The sequence below is a fragment of the Amphiura filiformis genome, chromosome 9 (genome assembly GCF_039555335.1).
Source record: "Amphiura filiformis chromosome 9, Afil_fr2py, whole genome shotgun sequence".
NCBI classification, from domain to species: domain Eukaryota; kingdom Metazoa; phylum Echinodermata; class Ophiuroidea; order Amphilepidida; family Amphiuridae; genus Amphiura; species Amphiura filiformis.
Window position 1 is genome coordinate 62,354,187 of NC_092636.1, and position 22,980 is coordinate 62,377,166.

General features: G+C 37.0%; 2 protein-coding genes across 2 annotated transcripts; both read right to left on the minus strand.

Annotated features, from left to right (window-relative positions):
* Window positions 1–391: 391 nt before the first annotated feature.
* Window positions 392–4,422, minus strand: LOC140161294 (uncharacterized). The gene has a single exon (XM_072184768.1). The coding sequence runs from the start codon at window positions 2,781–2,783 to the stop codon at window positions 1,284–1,286; it is 1,500 nt and encodes a 499-aa protein (XP_072040869.1). The 5' UTR covers window positions 2,784–4,422; the 3' UTR covers window positions 392–1,283.
* A 6,408-nt stretch (window positions 4,423–10,830) lies between these two features.
* Window positions 10,831–19,564, minus strand: LOC140161295 (uncharacterized). Its single transcript, XM_072184769.1, has 8 exons — window positions 19,367–19,564; window positions 18,455–18,577; window positions 17,863–17,937; window positions 17,463–17,534; window positions 13,924–14,022; window positions 12,873–13,037; window positions 12,052–12,132; window positions 10,831–11,714 (listed from the first exon to the last, which is right to left on the minus strand). Exons 2-8 carry the CDS (start codon window positions 18,537–18,539, stop codon window positions 11,551–11,553), a joined length of 741 nt encoding a protein of 246 aa, XP_072040870.1. The 5' UTR covers window positions 18,540–18,577; window positions 19,367–19,564; the 3' UTR covers window positions 10,831–11,550.
* Between the last annotated feature and the right edge of the window lie 3,416 nt (window positions 19,565–22,980).

Here is a 22,980-nt window from a genome sequence, read left to right on the forward strand (position 1 = left end):
CGTGTAGATACATTTTAACACCATAAGAAGCTTTGACCAAAAATGTTGGACAAAAACTTCAAAATCACTATGTGGCCTCTCTAAATCTTAAATCATAGGACTTGTTATTGCGGCCTTCTTGCTATAGCCTTATGTATTTACATGTCAAAAGTGAAAAAAATCCCAATAATACGTATTTCATGCTGAAATGGCCTATGGTATTCTGGAAGGCATAAGTCAAAAACTATGGGTCACAGAAATAACTTTTTCAATTCAAAGATCCAGCTCAATACATTGAAATGATAAATAAATTGTCAAATAAATCAATTTTTATTTTTATGATACAATCACAATTACTTTGACAAGTTCGACAACAATGAGTTGTACCATCAACAAGCCATTATTTACCACAACAATGCTGTTTAACAACATGAACAATATGCAGACTAGTGTTCTCATTTGGGAAACAAGGGCCTCACACAGTAATGTTACTGTGCATCCATCCACTCGGCCCTGATTTGGTAAAATGATCTAACTTGAAGTTAAAATTGCTGTTTTGAGTTTGAACACTTGACGTTTTCTTTTTGAATAAAATAAATTATCAAACAGATCTAATATCTTAGAAAATATAAAAATCTCATTATTTGGTGGCATGGTGGTGATTTGAGGATGTCACCAATGGAAAGAGCGCCCTCACATTACCCATGATATGGATTTATCTCAAAATGTCCAAATTTCAAGTTAGATCGTTTTACCAAATTAGGGCCGCACTGTTTGCTGTGTAATGGTGCATCCAACTGAAATTACTACAGAAAGATTCGAGCCAGGTATACCAACTTGGTGTGGGGGAAAAAAAGACAAAGACAAGAAAAAAACAAAGCAGTATGTAAACATACTGCAGTATTTTGACACCAAGTTGGTATACCTGGCTTGAATCTTTCTATTTTTATATATTCCAGGTATCCTCTTGTATCATCCTTTGATCCTTGCTGTGTTTTGTACCTCGTCCGTTGGAGGCATCATTACCTACTTTGAAATTACTACACCTATAGCATCACAACCCATTGCAATATCGCACAGGTAAATCGAAACATGTGTTTGTGGAATTAACATGGTTTGGAAACAAGCTCTTCATATATACCATAAAAGTAAATAAGCTAAAGCTTAACGTCCATTATTTTCTAGATTTCTGATATCCTTGCGGTATTAAGTACTAGCAGAATACTGAAATCGCGAAAAGGGTATTTTGTTTTTTAATTTGCTAATTCCACGAACCATTTGTTTGTTCTTTTAAGTTCCATTATTTAAGGGTACGGGTAACACGTAGCAAGTTTGCAATTCTTCCTCTGCTTGTCCGTCAAAATTGTTGCGTCACATTCACACTTGGCTGTTGGTTCTTTGTACTCAGGGCACTCCTCGCCATCAATACATCGGAGTATCTTAGTCGCCTCCCGTATCCCACTTTCCCAAGCATCACCAACACCACCTCTACCGCCATTTGTAACTTCTCCACCGAAAAATACACGATCTACTCGAGCTTGAAGTTTAGGAAGGTCATCTTGTTGAACTTCGGCTGGTCGGTTCGTATATGCCCCCATGTGCAAGGGATCGCGAAGCCAACTATGTATGAGAAATTCTGAAGCACGAGGAGGAGTGTCCAGTCCATACATTCTTTGTAATAGTTCTTCAATCTCTTGCTTGGTTTCTTCGTCAGATTGGTGTTCTATACGTCGTGCCTCATCTCCCACTATATGGGTTGTTAAAATATGAGTGTCTTCAGGGAAAACACGAAAGTAATCGAAGTTTATAAACGCAGGATAATAATTGTATCGCTCGTCGACATTGAGAATAGTTTCCACATTCTCCCAGAACCTCTCTGGAAAACTCAAATAAATAGCGGTATACGAAATCGATGAGATTTGGTAGATGATATCTTTCTTCCAGGCAGGCAGATCGGGTATAAATTGAACCAAGTTGTTGTGAAAGACACCAATATGGAATGTAACGAAGACATAGTCACTCGTATAAACTGAACCATCTTCACAAGTAACTGTGACAACGTCATCACCGGAGTAATCTATGGTGGTAACACGTTGATTGAGTCTAACATGTCTGTTGAATGTAGTGTCATTTTGATACAGGTATGGGGCCATGAATTCAAACATGGCTGCATAACCTCGAGGATCTATAATATAATTAAGACCGTCGTAGTTTCGGAATGCTGACGATAGAAGAGAAGTGACTGAGATTGATTCTGCTGACTCATAGTCAAAGGATAGCCATTCAATTACTCTTTCCAAAGGAGTCTGAGCTATCCAACCACCTTTTATTAAAGCAGTACGTTGAGACACATCCGGTTTCTCATTGTCTAATATATCTTGGGCAACTTTTGCTGTAGTTTCTAGAGCGGCTGTCAGTTTCTCCCACACCGGACCCGCAACGTCTTCGGGAACTTCAAGTCCAGATGATGAATTGCGATATGCTAGCGAAAAGTCTATTTCGCTGCCGCTAATATTCCACGCATTCAAAAGCTTTTCGTTGAATTCTGGGTGGGTGACGGGAGTCCATTGCGCACCGACGCCAACCGTTATTCCGTCGAATAGAGCATTCTTAACACGCCCACCAACATAGTCGGCTCCTTCTATGACAAGGAAATCAGTGAAACCATTCTCACTTAAAGTACCTGCAGCTTGAATCCCAGCAGTTCCAGCGCCCAAAATTAACACTTTTGCATGTTCACCTTTTACCGTTATAGAAAACATGAAAAGTAGAACCAATGTAAATAGCAACTTTGAGGTAGCCATGTTCGCCAGACGAGTGCAGCTCCAAACCTTCAACAGGTGATCCGACGTTATACGCTATAGTATAATATCTACTACTTTTCTGTGTGTTTGGTTTTTTTTGCTCGATTTCTGCACGGATGATCGGTCAAGAAAAGACTGACCCCATTGACTTTTGTTCAAAAGTACAGTTTTTATTCCAAATTATTCATTTGATTAATTCTACTTTTTGTAGAAGCTTCTTAAAAAATAACACAAGGTCGAAACACAGATATTGTGTTCCAATATCTGAGGTCAAAATTATATAGTGGTCGCAATTTTGGTGACACAATAAATAATGATCAGTGATTTCAACGATCTGACATTGAAAATAAGTTGATGTACGTCTTTACCATTTTCTATATTTTGATTACCTTGTACCTGCATTGTTTGTTCGATTCCATTATGGTCATTCTTCTATAGATTATTACTAGTCGCACACATATTGGTCGCCAACAAATTCAATATACCATAATTGTGACATTTTGTTTTATTCGGCATTTTTTACAATTTATTCCCTCTAATAATAGTAGGCCTGCCACGTTTGTTTTTGTTTGTGTGTTTGTGCGTTTTTGGACATAGTCACTCTTATAAACTGAACCATTTTCGCAAGTAATGGACAACATCATCCTGGAATAATCTATGATGGTAACACGTTGGTTGAGTCTAACTTGTCTGTTGAATGTAGTGTCATTTTGATACAGGTACGGGGACCATGAATTCAAACATGGCTACACAACCTCGAGGATCTGTAATATACTTAAGACCGTCGTAGTTTCGGAATGCTGACGATAGAAGAGAAGTGACTAAGAGTAAGATTGGTTCTGATGACTCAAAGTCAAAGGATAGCCATTCAATTACTCTTTCCAAAGGAGTCTGAGCTATCCAACCCCCTTTTATTAAAGCAGTACGTTCTGACACATCCGGCTTCTCATTATCTAATCTTTAGCAACTTTTAATGCTGTAGTTTGGCTGACAGTTTCTCCCACACCGGACCCACAACATCTTCGGGAACTTCCAAGTCCAGATGATGAATTGCGGTACGCTAACACATGGTGCGCACCTAGTGTGCTACCGGTCTAAAAGGCTGTTGGTCCGGATGGATTGTCACCTAGAGTGCTTAAAGAATGTTGCCATCAAGTAGCATATCCTCTATGTTATATGTTTTTCTAGCTGAGGGTAAACTCCCGAGCCAGTGGTTTGATGCTAACGTGGTCCCTCTTTTTAAAAAATCTGACAAACAGCAGGCCAGTAACTACAGACCTGTTTCACTACTATTTGTGGTAAGGTTATGGAGCGTGCCATTGTATATTATTTTTATCATCTCCAACTGTGTTTATCAAAGGAACACGCCGGCAATCTCAACACTATGCCTTATATGTTGGAAAAATAATTATGAAGCACGAATCACATGGTTTTATTTTAAACAAACTCATATTGACCATAAAAATGAATAAAAACAGTCGGCTCTCAACACGCGGTATTGAAAATTCCCGGGCACCGAAATTGTCTGTGGCAATGACGTCTCAGTAATACAATGAAGGCTGACGACAATGAGCACAAGCAACCATGACGTCATTGCCACAGACATTTTTCGCCTTATTTTCGGCGCGGGAACTTTGAATATCGCGTGTTGAGAGTCAGCTGGTTTTTTTTATTCGTGTTTATGGTCAATATGAGTTTGTTTTAAATAAAACCATGTGATTCGTGCTTCGTAATTATTTTTCTAACATATAAGGCATGATATTGTGATTGCCAGCGTGTTACTTTAAGGGCCGCTCCACAGCTACTCAGCTTATTGAGGTATTTCATGACATTAACTCTGTTCTTGACAACTCTGGGCAAGTCGACATGGTATATTTGGATTTTCCCAAAGCTTTTGACAGTGTTTCTCATAAGCTCCTTGTTCACAAACTCAGTTATTTTGGTTTCCATTCCGATCTAATTTGTTGGTTTGGAGCTTACCTGACAGGCAGACGTCAACGAGTTGTTGTCGATGGTACTAACTCTGACTGGCTGCCTGTGGTTTCCGGTGTCCCGTAGGGATCCATCTTGGTCCCCTCCTCTTTGTGTTATATATCAATGACTTGCCCAGTGTTGCCCAGAATACCAAAGTTTGCTGATGATGCCAAATGTTTTTTGAATATTGACAGTTTCGATGATTGCCAATTGCTCCAGAATGATCTCAATGCGCTTGTTGATTGGAGTAGCACCTGCGAGTTAAATTTTCATCCCTCCTAGTGGTCAAGTTATTTCGGTCACCAGGAAACGGAAACCATTTCATTTTGACTATTTCATAAACAAAATTAAACTTAGTTCTGTTAAATCCATTAAAGATCTTGGAAGATCCCCCCCCCCCCATCTTTTACACAATCCAGATTTTGGGGAACCTTAGTTAGAGCCTTAAATTGTTATTCTAAATAGTTCAGAGGGTTATATATCAAAACGGTGACCAGACTATCTGTGTAAAAAATAGCACCCCTCCCTTTGACTTGCCAAAAATGCTTGCTCCCCCTCCACCTGGCATGCCACAAAATCTTTCCCATCCTATAATTCAACACTCATAATTTTTGCACCACATTCTCAATGGTTGGATTGGAATGACCTGTCTCCTCGATCAATTATCCTCAAACAAACCCAGCCTTCATGTCTACTTTAGCGGAATATTATGCACCAAATAAATTTAACCTCGTCTCCAAAAAGAGAAAAAGAGTACTTTCTTTCTTTTCTCTTAAGAATAACAGACGCGTGATGTCTAAACTATGATGGTAAACTCGTTCAACGGAATGAATTTTTATGTGCCGTTATTTGTTAACTACAAAAGTCGGGTAATTACGTTTTTAAGAACCGCGAAAGCCGGGTAATCGACTATTACATGAAATTAAATTAACGAAAGCCGGGTAATTACGTTTTTACGAACCGCGAAAGCCGGGTAATCGTATTCGCGACATTGTCTGTCTGTTTGTTTGTTTGTTTGTTTTTTGTTTCTTTGTTTGTCTAAAAGTAAAAAGTACACTTAAAAGACATTTCTATTGATAACATTTGGATGCATGAGTAGCAATATCAAGACAAACTACCAAGAAAATTGAAAATGTTAAACATCTACTAATGTTTACTTTACGGTGCGGATTGGGTAATGCTTTACACTCCCTGGGTGACATATGAACATCCCTTGGGTAAAATATCACTCTTTTTTTGGTGATTTTAAATATTTTAACCTATTCTTTGGTAAACATTACCCAAGAAGAATAAGCAAAAATATTTAATATTACATAACAACACCATGCAGGGTAAGGTAAAGTTTTACCCAATCGTTCTAATAGTGCACTTATTTATTTTATTTTTCATTTTATTTGTTTATATCTGCTAAATAATTAGTTAAATTCACAATATCATTTTTAAATATCTAAAGAAAAGCTAAGATAGGTTGGCGTACATAATATTTTATGATCCATCCTTTTACCGGCCAAGTTAGTTGACCGTTTGTATACGCCTCAATGGAGGATCGGTATTCGACGTTCATTTGCCACCCCATGCAAGTTACTTCCTCGGCTGCTCCCTTGCGAAAGTCTAGCCGTCACTGCACTGGTACTAGAACTGTAGCCATTCCCAGCAAACATACACATTATTTTCCAAACGTTATAAACGTGTTATAAACGTGTTTTAGTTTTGATCAAAATGTTTTAATAACAATTAAATGTCTGGTTATATACAGGTCATGGAAATGTGTGTTCATAAATACTTTGGTGGGGGTTGGAAAATAAGAAAAGGGGGATCAAAAAATGTTGGGTCCAAATTGTCGAGTAAAAATGTTAAGTATTCAATCGTGTACTCTCAAGCTTCAAATCAACCAAATTTGCGCACTTTACCTGCAATTTGGATGCAACACTGTTACTCCAATGAGTAATAACTCAAAATGGTCATTTTTAGCTAATAAGTTAATAACATATATTGTTAGGTTCATTTTTAGGTCATTAAGGGGGATCACACAAAAATTTAGACCATAAAAAGGAGGATAAAAAATGATGTCGGAGGTTCCAACTTTTCCACCCCAAAGTATTTATGAACACTCACTAAAACGTTTTATATGAAAAAACACTACAACAACATTTTTAAAATGTTGTTTAAATGTTATTGTAATATATTTAACAAACATTTGTGGAAAATATTTTGTCAATATTTTGTCAAATATCTTGAACATTAACAATAACATTATGTTGGAACGTTTTGTATAGCAAGTTTTCACAAATTGTTTGAATGTTATTAACACGTTATATACCAAGATCAAAACTAAATCCCATCAGTTTGAAAAAAGACACAGTCGTAGTGTCGAAGCTCACGTATTGAAGTAAACAATTTAGTTGCGTGTATCAGTTTAAAACGTTTACCAATACGTTTTATAGCCTTTATATAACCTGGCATTTGAAAGTTTTCTGTAAAACGGTTTTTGTTAGCTGGGTTAATGATCAAAATTCATCAATCCTATAAATGTATTGCGTACATATTAAAGTATAAATATTATTACATAAGACAGATAAAAGCGCATAATCCATAAATAATTTGATACAAAAATATACACACCATTGCAATTGCACTCCCGTCAAAGACAGTGATGACGCCAGGATTTCGCGAAATAAGGGGTGTTTTCAGATGAAGAAACGCGATTCGCGAAACACACAAAAAAGGGGTGTTTTTTCAAACCAAGTGCACGTGTTCGCGAAATTGAAAAAAAGGGTATTTTCATCGAGCAGCCTACGCGTTTCTGCCAAGAAAGGGTATATTAGAAATATCGTTCGCGTTTTAGGGGTATTGACGAAGGGCAAATAATTCGCGAAATTGCTCAAAAAAGGGGTATTTTTCACCGAAAAACTTCGCGAAATGAGATGCAAAAGGGGGTGTTTTTAAAGTTCACCGACAAGCATGAATACCCGCGGATGCCCCACTCCCGTATAGCGCCGCCACTGGTCAAAGACGAACTTCCCCTGCTTCTTAATAATTTTGTCCTTATTTGCTATTTACATTCTCAATTTTTAAGCAAATTCCATCATTTTATCTTTCTATAAAGTTATCACTGGTTATATAATCATAGTAGTATACAATCTTAAAACTGCCTATTTAGAAATGGATAAACTCTATTACGAGGGACACTGTTGCTATTCAAAATGATGAAAATTTAGGAGGTCATTGGAGATTTTTAAAATTAACAAGAAATGTCTTTAAAAAAGACAACGCAGTGATTAAAGGAAACATGATGGATTTGCCTCGGTTCCGGAGCCACTGATTTAAAAGTAACAGGTTTTAAAGCCCATTCGGCGATTTGCTCATTTGGACGATCGTATCGTGAGTCATCAAAATTCAGATTTTGGTACCTTTGCATTGTCATAGATGTGCTAACATAGTAATTCAGCTGAAAGCGGCTATGTATTTAAGACAAAATTTCTTTGTACTTTCGCTGGGATCACTGAAAGCACTTAACTTAAGAGAAGTATAGAATAAATAATCTTTGAATGAAAACATGTCACATCTGAGACGAATAGTTATATTCGTCTCCGTTTAATGATTTTGTCACTGCAGGTTTGTCTTCAATGTTGTTAATGTTGTTAATTAATATTAATTGAAAGGTTTAGTATATTCATATAAAGACAAGTAATTGAAATAACAGGTTGCTGGAATGTTTTGTAACAATGTGTGATATCTGGCTTAGGGCCCAAGCCGCCAAATTTGTAATTGAGATCAAGGCAAAAATATGGTGTAGGGGCATATACAAATCATCAGAACTCTAGAACCAAGCATATTGAAGTATGGCGGTTGCCCGGTAGGGGTCACGCCCATTGTGGCATGTACACCATCCGCAATAAATAAAAACGCGTAAAACAGGTACTTTTTGTGGGTAGGCGCGATACGCGCGTTTCGTGTTTAGGGTGTAATAAACATGAAACATTGGGGGAAAAGGTAGCAAAATTGCAATTGCTAATACGCGGAAATGAAATTTAGGGTATGAAATTTGATACAAGGAATCCCTGTTTAGGGTGTGAAACAGGCGCGTGTTACCTGTTTAGGGTGTCGTTTTTGCCAAGGGTTAAATCCTTGTTTAGGGTGCTTTCAAAAGTTGATTATCGCGGATGGTGTACAGGCGACAATAGGAGTGCCCCCCTCCGGGAAATGAATTGTGAAAATGCTTCCTTTGTTCTGCATGATCAGATTGTGACATATTTAATAGGCCTACGTAACTTCTGGAATTTCACAGACTTTGTATTGGGTTCAAAGGGTTGCTTTTAAAGCAGTACTACACATAACTTAATTTCAATGGAATCACAAGAATGTGGTTTTTAGTTTTCTTTAAAACAGCATTCTTGGAGTTATGATACTTTTTATCTGAGTAACAGGTTTGTAAAATATTTGAAACTATAATACTAACATAATACTAACAGTTCACATAGATGAACGCGCTTTACAAATCATGTGTGCACTGGTAATAGAAATAGGCGATGCACATACTAAGTACAGTAATAGATTTTTGTCAACTGAAAGCATATAGACCCTGTAAAGGTCTATAATTATGCTGAAAGCAGCATACAGAGAACGTACATGTCAAGTCCACTGTGTGAGAGAACATGCACAACTTACAAGGCCATGCGAATGTTTACCTTGGTGATGCTACAAGAAGCAATTAGTGCACTTGAGCTTGGGTTCATAAAAATCTTGATAACAAACTCGCAGTATGCACTGACGTGCTGACCTGGTCAAGTCATTTCGCATGGTAACCTTCTATATTAACCCCACTACTCCTTTAACCCCATCACAAAATGTTACGCCAGCCGTTATTTGCTGGTTTCGATTACATCACAGTGATCACACGTTGTGTATAAAACGAGAAAATAAGTTTACTCCAAACCCGGAACCATGCCGATAACTCGCAATAAACAACCGGAGACAAAGACTTTTTCAATTCACGTGTCATCCATGCTGACCGTTTCACTTTATCTGAACGTTAACTTAATGTCCCGTTAAAGCAAAATATAGTCCCATGACCAACATTTCCTCATCATTCTTCATTATCTTCTTTGAATTGATTGTCAGCTTCAGTAGACCTATACAACAATTGTATACGACAATAAAACAATAAAACAATTTAACATGTCCCACAATTATTATTACTTGACATGCATAATTTATTGCACGTGTCTGCAACTCCATGTGCCTGTCCACGTGACTTTGACCATTTCACGTAAGTTACTGACCTCTATAGCTCCATGTCCCTCCGCATTAAAACCATAACAAGTAGTCCCATGACATAAATTCGTCATAAATACACGGTTATTTTCGAAATTCTACTGTCACTTTCATTGACAACAATGAATACAACAGTAAAATAAAAATGTCAGCGAAAATTTTACTTGACATGCATTATTTCTCAATCTAAAACAAATCTCTTTTCGATGACGTCATATCTCTATCCCTACCTTTATCGTGAATTAAGTTATCCAACTTTAACTATGCCTTGCGCGAAGTAAATTAGCGGGGCTAAACTTTTCGAACAAATACAATACACTAGGACATATTATTACACGTAATACAATATTTGCCATTTGCGACATGCCTGGACATTGTGCAGATTTACAAAAACAAATGCTTCAATAGTTTAAATATATACGCATTATATCATCAAACGCAATCGTGCAACTTCATTTTACTGGAACTCTACTATCACTAAGTACGCCACAGCCTTATCAACGAACTTATGCATATGCAAATGAGCCCAATTCTATACAAAATTGACACCACGCATGCGTCTAGCTCAGTGAAGAGGCCAGAGAAAGTGTGTTTCTAAAAACAGTATATTAAAATGAATGTTTTTTTCCAAATTATCGTACACAAACTCAACACATATACAACAACAATTTTACATAAGTCAATCTTGTTATACATAAAGCTACCAAACACAAAAACAATTTCCACAGTCACAATTATGTGTCAAATAAATATATTTTATCCCCAGCAAATTCCGTATTATATCCGCCTGCGGAAAAAAAAAAGGTGGAGGCGCTTTGGGTGACATGATCTGGGACTCCAACAGTCCCAGATCACGTCACCCAGTGCTCCCCACCCTTTTTCATCTCTAACGACTTCCCAAATTTTCTTCATTTTGAATAAATTCCTATCTATTATAGACGCTTAAAAGTGTCTCTCGTAATACATTCTATTCAAGGCCACATGTCATAGGGGAAGTTGCCCAAAATTGGCAAAATTCTTCCAAAACGCCTGAAATGTTGCAACATTTTATTGTGTTACGTAAAGTTCCCCAAATCTGCGCGAGATTGTCATGGAAATTTTGGACAATTTTGTGAAATCCGCGCCCACTTTATTCAGTTTGCGCGGATGGTGAAGCAATTTTGAGTAATTTTGAAAACTTTTGAGCGTCTTTTCATCAACTTAGCGCAATTTTGAAAAAATGTTAAGCAATTTTGTGAAATTTTGAATAACTTGACGCGATTTTGAAGTTTGTGAAACTTACCGCGATTTCGAGGAGGTTTTAAGCAACTTTGTGAAACTTTGAATAACTTTATACTATTTTGACAATTTTTGACCACTTTGGGCAACTTCCCATGTGACATGGGGGCTTATTCATTCCGGGAGTTCGGAGTATTGGGATATTACATTATTATTATATGCACATTATGTTCGTCACAAATTTTAGCGGGTACTCAATATAATATAGTGAATTCGGAAATAAAATAATATCAAAACTAGATTAATGAAAAATATATGAGAGAATTGTAGGAAGGGACAGCGATCCCATCTCGATCATGGCTGGCAGTAACGTATGCACTTGAAACTGACTTTGCATTGTACGGAGGACTGTAAAGGCCGCTGTGAATACGTACATTGTAGGGGCTACGAGCCGCAGGAGACGTTCTGTAAAAAATAATAATAATAATAATAATAATAATAATAATAATAATAATAATAATAATAATAATAATAATAATAATAATAATAATAATAACACTAATAATAATAATGATAATAATAATAATAATAAACAATAATAATAATAATATTAATAATAATAATAATAATAATAATAATAATAATAATAATAATAATAATAATAATAATAATAATAACACTAATAATAATAATAATAATAACAATAATAATAATAATAATAATAATAATAATAATAATAATAATAACACTAATAAGAATAATAATAATAATAATGGGTGTGCTCCTTATTTATTTCACTCACCTTCTTCAGCAGCCATCTTGTTTTCTGCTGCAGACATCTTCTTGCAAAGTGATTTCATCTGTCTCCTCTCTGATGTAAGAGCTAGTATTATTAATCAAAGAAAAGTACAGGATGAAGGAATATAATAATCGTAAATGTTCTTGATTTTACAGAAAGCAATAGCAATGAAATTTGGAGGGATATTTTTGGAATATCTTTTGCACTGTACATTACGGAAGGGTATTCCTGAAATATGCCCAAATTCTAAAATGCCAGCCATTTTCATCTTATTTAAGAAAAACGAGTAATATTTAAATTTTCTCGTTTTTGTTAGTTTTTAAAATATTAAAATACAGTGGAATCATTCTGATAAAGCATGCTCTTTAAAGTTTGCAAATCATGCACCATTCAGTTTCATGTCCACTCATGTTTACTCATGTCCACCATGTCTACACCTTGTCCACACATCCCCTCCCTTTCCCCTATGAATCAATGTTGAGAGAATAATGGTGATGATGAGCACATTGTGCATTCTAACATTGGACTGGTTCCAACATCTTTTCTGAGATTTGTAGTAAGTCATATACAATATATGCACTAAACATACACTTTTACGCACTTTGTGAAGGCCTCATCTCTTCCCTAAGATGCCCTTCTGTATTCTTATTCAGTTGCTGATGATTTTCTTAACTTTTATCACACTTTTTATTGTAGTAAAGTGATATTTTAAACCAATCCTACGTTGTCCCATATTTGCTTTTAAGATCCCAACTTCGTTTTTTTAAAATAAACAAATTGTACATTTTTAGAGTTGTTAGATTTTGTTAGTAGGTGCACTATACCTGCTTGATATTGTCTTTGCAAATCTATGATTGTTTCCTGCTGGTCTGACGAGTCTTTCCAATCGATACTCGCCGTCACATCATGCGATGATTCACTCAATTCGAAGTTCCCTCCAGTCGCCGACAAGAGGCAAAGGAAAGGTGAAATCAATCCTTCAAAGAAACCTTCAAAATCAAAAGTGGTGATCGTGAATTAGGGTTAAGCTTACTTTTGTTTAGCTTGAGAACGTTCGTGATAAAGTTGGGAATGGTAAAACAGGCAGCAAACTAATCATACATATATTAATGTCAAAGGTCACATGTTATGCATTCTAATAAATAAAGGTTCAATCTAGAACCCTTTCGTCTTTTAGTACCCTTCTGAAATAGTTCAATAAAGCCCCACAAAAGGTTCTGTAAGCTCAAAAGAACCCTTTGTGTACGAGCCCTCATAATGAAGGGAATTAATCATTTTTAGACCAGACCAAAAACGTTCTTAAATATTCTGAGATGGTTCGTTAAAGAACCATAACATGATTGTTTGGGGCTAAAAGAACCTCGAATAGAAACAATTTGTAACGCGGATTACACATAAGTCAAATGGTTTAAAGAACATTTCATGCGCGGATATACATGGGCTTATGTAGGCTATGCCGGGAGGCTATGCTCTCTAATCGGTACATGGTATCTTAATTAAAATATGACCAATCTTTTTAAAAGTTACATAACTGTTATCTCACAGGAAGTGTACAAGGGTAGGTCGGTATATATATTACTGAAAACGTTTGTTAACATATACACTTGTGCGACAGTGAATTACCAAAGGTATAAATATCCTACATATCAATTTCTAAGCGCTCTTTAAACAAAGTCATTGTTCATTGAATTTACAACAGTAGGCCTATGACAAAAGTTTTATTACTTACCACCTTCTTTGGAACGTGAACTAACATGTGTTGACCGCACCTTTCAGGGGCCAAGTTTACCCCACGAAAGAAGTTAGGATACTCGAGTTGAGCCCATTCTCTTGATTAACTTTCACATCTGAACGCGTTCTTTGTTGATTATTTACCTTGCTTATTTCTTGATTTCTCATTTTCTTCTATTTCCTTCTCGAATTCGTTTAAACGTCTCTCTATTTCGTCAGTTGCTCTCTCGAATTGTTTCGTCACTAAAACAAAATAATTATGAAGAACCATCGTCAACATTAATATTATTACAAGATAATAATCCATGTGTTCTCGGTAGAATTTAGGACCGCGACCTCAAGTGAGACCATTTCGAAGTTAGGGCTTAGGCGGGCCTATTCCTGGAAATGTAAGTGTCTTGATGTCCCAACGTCGCATTTTGAACACATTGCAAATTGCGTGCGCAACATCACGGGTCAGTTAGGGACGCACCATTAGATATTATGGGAGAGGGCGTAGGGAGTTTTTTGAAAAAAAACCCCTTCACCCACTAGTGAGACAAAAAACATTGCTGAGACGGAAAAAATTTGCCTCACTGATACGTTAAAACATTCCCTACCCAACTCTATATAAAGGTATACATTCAAATTGAAAAATCAAAACCCTAGCTCCCTAGCCCCCACCCCACCCCTGTATTCAAATTATCTACTGTGTAGCACTGTATTTATTTCCTGCTATCTACTGTTGATATATTTTGTTACAAGCCGTAATGACTCAAGGCCAAAATCACATATTTCCCAAGTTCACACGAATGCACAACAATAGTACACTGTTTGATTAAGTTAAAAGTAAAGTAAAGTATGCGATAAATAAACAATTAATGCACATACAATATAATCTTAATTATCACTGCTTAACCGGCAGTCTTCTTCTTGATGATCATAGAGTTCTGTTGCAATGTTCTTGACGGCTGGTGTATATCCTTGTTCACTTGTCCTGTGAAAATCAATGTTCAACGAAGTCCACTGTACACTTGCATTTATATATATCCTTTGCGTATAAAATCCTCGCACAGAAAGGTGCTGCTTTCTCCAAACACTCAAATCCTTGACAATCTCCAAAAATGATACTTCTTTCAACAATCACTCTTTTTCTCCAGGAAACAGGCTTCTTTCTGCACTGATCCTTTTTATTGACAGATGTATTGTTTTGTAAGCCAGACTCCAGCAAGTCGACAGAAGATCTTTCATCCTTTGGGAAGGAAGAGTACCTTCATACTCAAAATCTCCTTTGTTGCTGTATTAAAATAGCACATTATTGGCTATGCAAACTGGTCAATTTACCTCCTATTGAAGCACAACGACGACCAACACATTATAGAGAGTCTACAATATATTCTGCAAAGAGCAAACTTTCATCTTTTATACTTACAATCTATTAATAGACCATTCTGTCACATTCAGCTTATTTTAGAAATGGGAATTTCCAATTAGCATTAGGCAATGCATTTAGATGAACAATGTGGGAGTTCCCAAGATTAATTTATAAACATTAACCTTTCTCATTACATCACTTCCGGGGGTTTCCCCAACATGCTGTCATATTCACTTTACATTATCGGGGAATCCCCTAATGGTGCAATACGCTGAACTTTCTAGACAGCAGGGGATTTCCCAACAATCCAAAATTAGATATGATTCAATTTGTTTTGATCAACTTGATGAATGAGAAGGGATTCCCCACATGATGTCATCACTCATGAAATATCTCTTAATTTTGTAAACAGAGATAAATAATCAAATTTAAATTACTCAGGGCACATCACACACTGTATTCATTTCTTGCTATCTATTGTAGATAACACTGTATTAATTTCCTCCTATTTACTGTAGATAGCACTAACGTCATTTCCTGCTATCTACTGTTTGTACAGCATCGAACACTAGTACATTGCTATATCTATCGTAGATAGCACTGTATTCATCTCCGGCTTACTACTGTAAATAGCACTGCATTCGTTTCCTGCTATCTACTGTAGGAGTTTATTTGTTCTGTAGGATTTGCGACCTCAGAATTAATCACCAAAAGAAAAAACTATGACAGCAAACCTAAACTACACTAGGGTTCGAATCGAGTCCCTACAAAAACATCAACTCCTGTAGCAGACACATATTTTGACTGAGAAATTGCTCATCTAAGTACTCAAAGCCACATAGAAGGGACAAGGCTAGCTGACAAGTGTAGAAACAAAAGGAGAAATGTAACCTGCAAGAAAATTGTCACAATCTCCACCGTGAATGTGAGAACCAACAGAGAACTAAGATGCAGAGATGAACTAGTGTGCAGCTTAGTGGCGTGACAACAGACATCCTGGGATGCAGGAACATCGCATAATCTACAGAGAACCAGTCACATATGATGACATCCATGCCCACAACTTCGGCTGTCAGAAATAGAGCAGGGGCAGCAACTGGTGGACTTGACATTGTTCTATTATAATAGTTCTAATGCAAAAAGCTCATTAAACTACGGTGGTATAACACACAGACCGAATCCTGACTGCCAACTTTCAGGGTAACCCCGCAACAACAATACGTGGACAATGAAGACAACATTGAAGCACACTAGGACAACTTTTAATAAGAGCCATCGATTCCATTCCAGCTCAAAATGTCCTTGTAATAGTAGGAGACTTCAATGGTAGAATTGGAACAGGAGATGAAAATTTTACCTATCATGGCATAACCAACAGAAATGGAAAGTAGGCCCTATATGTTTTAGATTTGGCAATTGAGAAAAACCTCTTTGAGATACCCTTGCCCTCTATATGTTTGTGATAGTGCTGCCTTGAGAATGGCGATAGATGGCAATGAAGAAGCACTTGGATTCCACCTAGAAAGGATAAAGGGCAGGCGAATTGGGCCAGAAGTGGTAACGAACCTGGACTTTACTGATGACATAAAACAAGCTCAGGGACTGCTTCAAATGGCGAAACATCAGTCGGAAGCGTCGGCTTAAAGATGATTGCCACAAAGACGAGTGTCTTTTAACCAAAATCAGTATGTAAACATCGGCACAATTAATGACACAACGTTAGATGAGGTGAAAGACTTCAAATATCTCGGAACATGAATGGCTAGCACAGAGCATGATGTCAAAACACGTAAGACAGCGGCTTGGGGAGCATATAACAACCTAAGCAAGATCTGGAGATCTGCTCTACTGAAGAAATTAAACATGCGAGTGTTCAGTGCAAGAATAGAGTCTGTGTTAACGTATGTATAGGTCATTATGTGAAGCTTGGACCAAAACTCCAAAACTACAAAGAGTTGGACGGCTGTTACACTCGAATGCTTAGGGCAGTGTGCAGTATCCATTGGTGTTAAATGTTACAGTAGATAGCACTGTGTATTCGTTTTCTGCTATCTACTGTAGATAGCACTGTATTCATCTTCTGTAGGTAGCGCTGTGATCTTTTCCTGCTATCTACTGTTACAGTAGATAGCACTGTGTATTCGTTTTCTGCTATCTACTGTAGATAGCACTGTATTCATTTCCTGTTATCTTCTGTAGGTAGCGCTGTGATCTTTTCCTGCTATCTACTGTTAGATATCACTGTGTATTCGTTTTCTGCTATCTACTGTAGATAGCACTGTATTTATTTCCTGCTAAGTACTGTAATATACTAAAATATTGAGTATACCTTTTTCAACATTGCGTTTTAAATCCTCCTTCTCGTCTCGGAATTTCTTCTCCACTTTAGGCGGCAAGTGTCCTGCATAAAACGTTTATCGGAGAAAAGACAAAGATATTTGTGTATTCTGGGCACACCAAATATGAGTTTAGTTTTAAAGAAATAGCAAGTTAAATGTGTCATCTTTAGAAAAAATCCTTCAATAGCTAAGGGTGACTGTTGCCAAGTCCGGACGATATACATGTCATTTTTTTACTTGGCCTAATCACGGGTTTTATAGTCTACAATAGATTCTGAGGATACGCTCCATATTAAATGTTTAAGTAAACCTTTTGAATAGCATCACACTTGTATTTCTATTTTTGATTTCAATAATTTACTGTGCATATATGATTCGTATATAGCTTACCGGCCTCTATCTTGTTTTCATGTTTTTCGATTAGTTTTGTGAGTTCCCAGACACACTCTTCATGAGACGCTCTACCTGATGGTATCAATACCAAAGAAAATGTTGAAATTCATGATTTAGTTGTTCTAAATGATCAGAATCATGAATTATTTTTAGCCCTTCTCCTCCTCCTGGTTCATGAGCTAGCCCCTTAGAACTTTTTGCAGGGGGCGAAAAAAAAATGGTAGTCCCTCTGTTATTTTTTTCTTTCTAAGTTGGACCTTCTTGAATTTGAACACTTTCCCATTTAAAAGTCGGGGCCTTTTTTCGATATGGTGCATCGCAACTAGCACCCCGGCCCTTGCTACTATACTGGCCTGTCAATATTTTCTTCTTCGTCTACTCCTTTTGCTTCTTCTTTTCTTCCTCCTTCTTCTCCTTGTTTCTTTTTGTTTTCTTCTTCTTAGGCTTCTTCCTCCTCCTCTTCTTCTTCTTCCTCATCCTCTTCTCCCATCCTCCTCCTTCTTCTTCGTTATCGCCTTTCTCCTTCTTCTCCTCTTGCTTCTTTTCCCTGTTCTTCTCCTTCTGTGTGAGAATGAAAGTAATATTATACCTTTCTTAAGCTGCTGACGTAGGTCGTCATTTTGAAGTTTTGCTATTCGGTGACTCATCTGATCTTCTGATATATTTGCAGACATTAGGCCTACTTATCTATATTCTCTATGCAGCTGCTTTGCTGAAAAATATAGGAATTGTAAGAGCTTTGTTAGATTCCTTTGAAGAACCACAAACAGTTCTTCAACAGAACCCGAATATCATTTTTAATGGGGCCTGACTGTGGGATGTATTGAGGGTTTCACTAGAGGAACTCAGTTTTTACTTTTTACTTTTCTTTTTATTTATTGTTTTATTTCTGCCAACTGCAAATGGCAAAGCACGTATTTAGTTCAGGATGGAAATATCTATAATGTGACCCTTTTCTCAGAAATGTCAAATTGTTGACAGACATCCTACGTGACAATATTTGAAAATTGTAGTAGATCTATGATAATAGGCCATGTCGATAGTAGGCCTATTGCAGCTTTACCACTGCATTGTATTCTCATCATTATCAGCGGCTTACCATCGTGTTCGACGAATTATAACTATATATTATAATAAAATTATAAGCGGCCTACCAGTACACTTAATCCTCTTCACATACGGGCTGTGATATAACTTAAAGATGTTAATTTGGCACTCAGATTTGGCAATCACACCATCACCAGTCATTCCAGTGATTGATAAAACTACAAAACTACGACAGGCCTAATGTAAAAAGTGAAAGTGAAAGTGAACGGACTGCCTTCAATGATAGTCAGTCATTTATTTTTTCGTTATGATTATCCCCGGGTGATTATCAGGCCTGTTATCAGGTAGTTTTCGGAATCTACTAATCGACTTGGTAGTTGATTGATTTCCATTCGATTAAAATTTGGTGGTAGTACTACTAGCATTAACAAAAATGATTGGAAAATATACATACCTTTATGAACTTCAACGGGTCCGCAGCACAATTTGGCACATTATTTTACAAGTTCGGCTCATTTTCAACGGAATTTCAAGACTGACACTTTAGTTTAGGCTATCTCACAGTGTAACCAGGATGTAAGTAAACAAGCAAAGCAAATAATTATGATAATTCAACCTTGGCCCGGCAATTCATGACTTCACGTCTGACTTCACAATCGACACAATACAGTACATTGATATGTAGGCTGTGCATCAATAGGTTTCCAAAATGCAAATACATGACATGTACAATGCGGCCCCACTGTACGGAAGTAACTAAGGGCCATGCGGGTGCTTTGTAACGCAGGAAGTGAGTATCTTGTGATCACAAATCCCGCCTTCTTGTGTTCCTGACTTAGCCAGTTTGAAATAAAGAGAAAGTAAAGATATCATAATAAAGAAATAGTTAAGACAACTCAGGATCTCAAGAACTCATGAAATCTGTTCAATTTTACAGCGTTGGAATGGTATTTTGATTGTAAGCCCATCCACGTTAGTTATCTCGAGATCCTATTTTCTTGACTTAAAGTCAGGAACTCGTGAACTCAAGCCACGCTTCAGTTCCTGACTTCCTGACTTCAAGTCAGGAACACAGGATCGCGAGATCCTGACTCATGACTTTAAAGTCAGGAACTCGTGAACTCAAGCCGCGCTTCAGTTCTTGAGTTCCTGACTTCACGACTTTAAAGTCAGGAACTCGTGAACACAAGCCGCGCTTGAGATCCTGACTTCACGACTTTAAAGTCAGGAACTCGTGAACACAAGCCTCGCTTGAGTTCACGACTTCCTGACTTTGAACTCAGGAACACAAGAACTGAAGCGCCGCTTGAGTTCACGACTTCCTGACTTTGAACTGGCTAAGTCAGGAACACAAGAAGTCGGGATTTGTGATCACAAGATCCTGACTTCTTGCCTTACAAAGCGAACTCACGTGGCCCTTAGTTACTTCCGTACCACTGTGATGCGGCCCATACACGTTTAATTTATTGATCAATGGGTCAAAAGTAGCCCCCCCCCCTCCCTACTTGAAATCGAAAAATCGGCAAAAATAAAGTATCTCGAAACTACTCCTTTTTATTCATGAATCAAATCCTTCTAAGTTTCATTCTGGGAATGAAGATCAAATCTTGTGAACATTTCAGTATTTTTACATCAATTCAATAATGCCCATGTGTTTTCTATTGGTAACTTACGTTACTAAGGGTTATTCAACATGTTCGGTTTAAAAACAGAAAAAGCAATTAAATTTAAGACAATTCTTGCTGTCATATTGTAAGATACATGTCACATTTTCAAAATCACTCATTTGTCAATTCTTGATGCTTGTATTTAATATGCAAAATTCAAACAAACAAAGGGGAATCGATTGCCTCAAAAAAGAGCAAACAGAATTGAAAATTTAGATGAAACTTGCGTTACAATTAGGATTTCATTGGGCCTATTTTCTGTAGCTTTCTGTAATGTCCCTTTCCAAAGTACTTATAATGCATGGTGGCGCGCATAAGAAAACAATACACGGTTAATCGGGCTTGGTTTTAGTAAATTTTAATAGGGTGTTAAAATTAATGGTAACGTATGTTTCACGTAGGTTACCTTTTAACTTCAAAATGCCTGACAAGTATGTTGGAAATGCGTTAACGAAATATTGATCAAGTTGATCCTGTAGGTCTACTCCTGCGGCTATAATTTGCTTAACAGTTTATAGTCACTTTTTGTTTTAATCCTGCACTTTATGGTAACGTATGTTACATTTCTTAAAATACGGTCTGAACCTGATTTCTTTCTCAAATACATACATCATGTGGATCTGAAAACATTACTATCATATAACTTGCATGATAAACCGTATATTTAATTAAAGGAAGGTGACCTGAACCACCTGATATATTTGGAAAATCAAATTCTTTAAAACTTATGTATAACATAAACTGTTGTCCCTTTCAAGCATTCATGCAAAAAGATCATGTAAATGTTAATTATTAGTATAATTGCGACTAATTCTTCATGGAATTACTGACATTAAATACAGCGTAAAACTGGTAGTCTACAGTGTTTTTATTAATGATAATCATCATGATCATGTAATAAATTGATATCAAATGAAAGATCCTATATTGTTCTCATTAACATACTGGAATTAGGAGTGTAAATTAGGAGTGTATTTCCGAAGATATCATCAAAAAACTGCTGAATTAGTCATTAGTCAAAAATGTGGTATACCACATTTGAGACTAATTCGACAGTTTTTTGACGATTTCTTCGGAAATATACCGATTTGGAACGCCTAATTTTAATATGTTAATATGAGCTTTCACCTGATACCAAAATCTGCATTTTAATATAGGGTAAAATTGGGGATGAGGCTGCCAATCAGGTCACCCACCTTTAAGGACACTTTGGTTCAGTGCTTGCAACCACTAAGGTACGGTTAACATATCGGATGACTGAGAATATACACAAATATATCGGGTAACGTAGGTTTCACGAAACCTTGCGACATATTTCGATGCTATTTATAAAAAAAACGCAAAGTAGGCCATGGCATTTCAATTTTTTGCTGCTTTGTACCAGTAATAGATTGTTACTTCAAACACGAGCCAACTCTGTTTCTGTAGAGATACTACACAACACTCCTTAAGTTGGAGCCAAACGTATAGGGTATGTGCGCATGCGGTTTGCTTCGTAGTCTTTACGTAGGTGTTGGAGTAGGCCTACTGCTGCTTTGAAGCTAGCTGGATCTTGGATTTGAGTTATTGAGTATGGTAAATTGTTCCAATCTATTACAGTTCTTGGTAGATATGAGTATTTATGACAGTTTTTGTTGCTGGGTATTATTTGGCAAGCTTCAGTGGGTATGCCGCGATTGACGTAGGTTTGGCTTGAGTAAGTTTTCCACCGGCAGAGCCAGGAGGCCCTGCCTAGCCTTGTGAAGGATGACCAGTCTGTTCGCTGTTCTCCTGCATGGAGAGTATCCCATTCCAGTTCTTTTATGAGTTTTGTGATAAGTGTTGGTTGTGAATCTTGCTGTCCTTTTTTTTTTGTGATCTTTTCTAATTTATTTATGTATTCTTTTTGGTGGGGATCCCATACTGAGTTTGAGTACCCCAGTAAGGGTCTGACGAGCGCCATCTGCCAATCGTTTTGCCACTTCACAAGTAGTACATGTAGGTCATCCTGAAGAAGTGTGTGGTCAATGTCATTAACAATTTGGCGGTAGACGACGCAGTCGTCTGCGAAGAGCTGACTTCAGAGTTGAGATTGTTAGGTAGATCATTTATATAAACCAAAAATAATAATGGACAAAGCACCGTGCCCTGAGGGACGCCAGAAAGAAACAACCTCTGTCCAAGTCGAGTGTTCTCCACCGACAACAACCCTCTGTTCACGGTGCTTCATACTGCAGTTACTGTCCGTTTTCCTATACACAATACACAGTGCTCTTTCCCATTGACGAGTGACCTCTACAAATAGCCCTACGTTAACAGTATGGGGATATGACTAGTTAACGTCGCTGTGTGAAAAATAACCGGCCAATATTAAAAGTACTCTTTTAAAGTTCTAGAAAATATAGTTTTTTAACATGTCCTA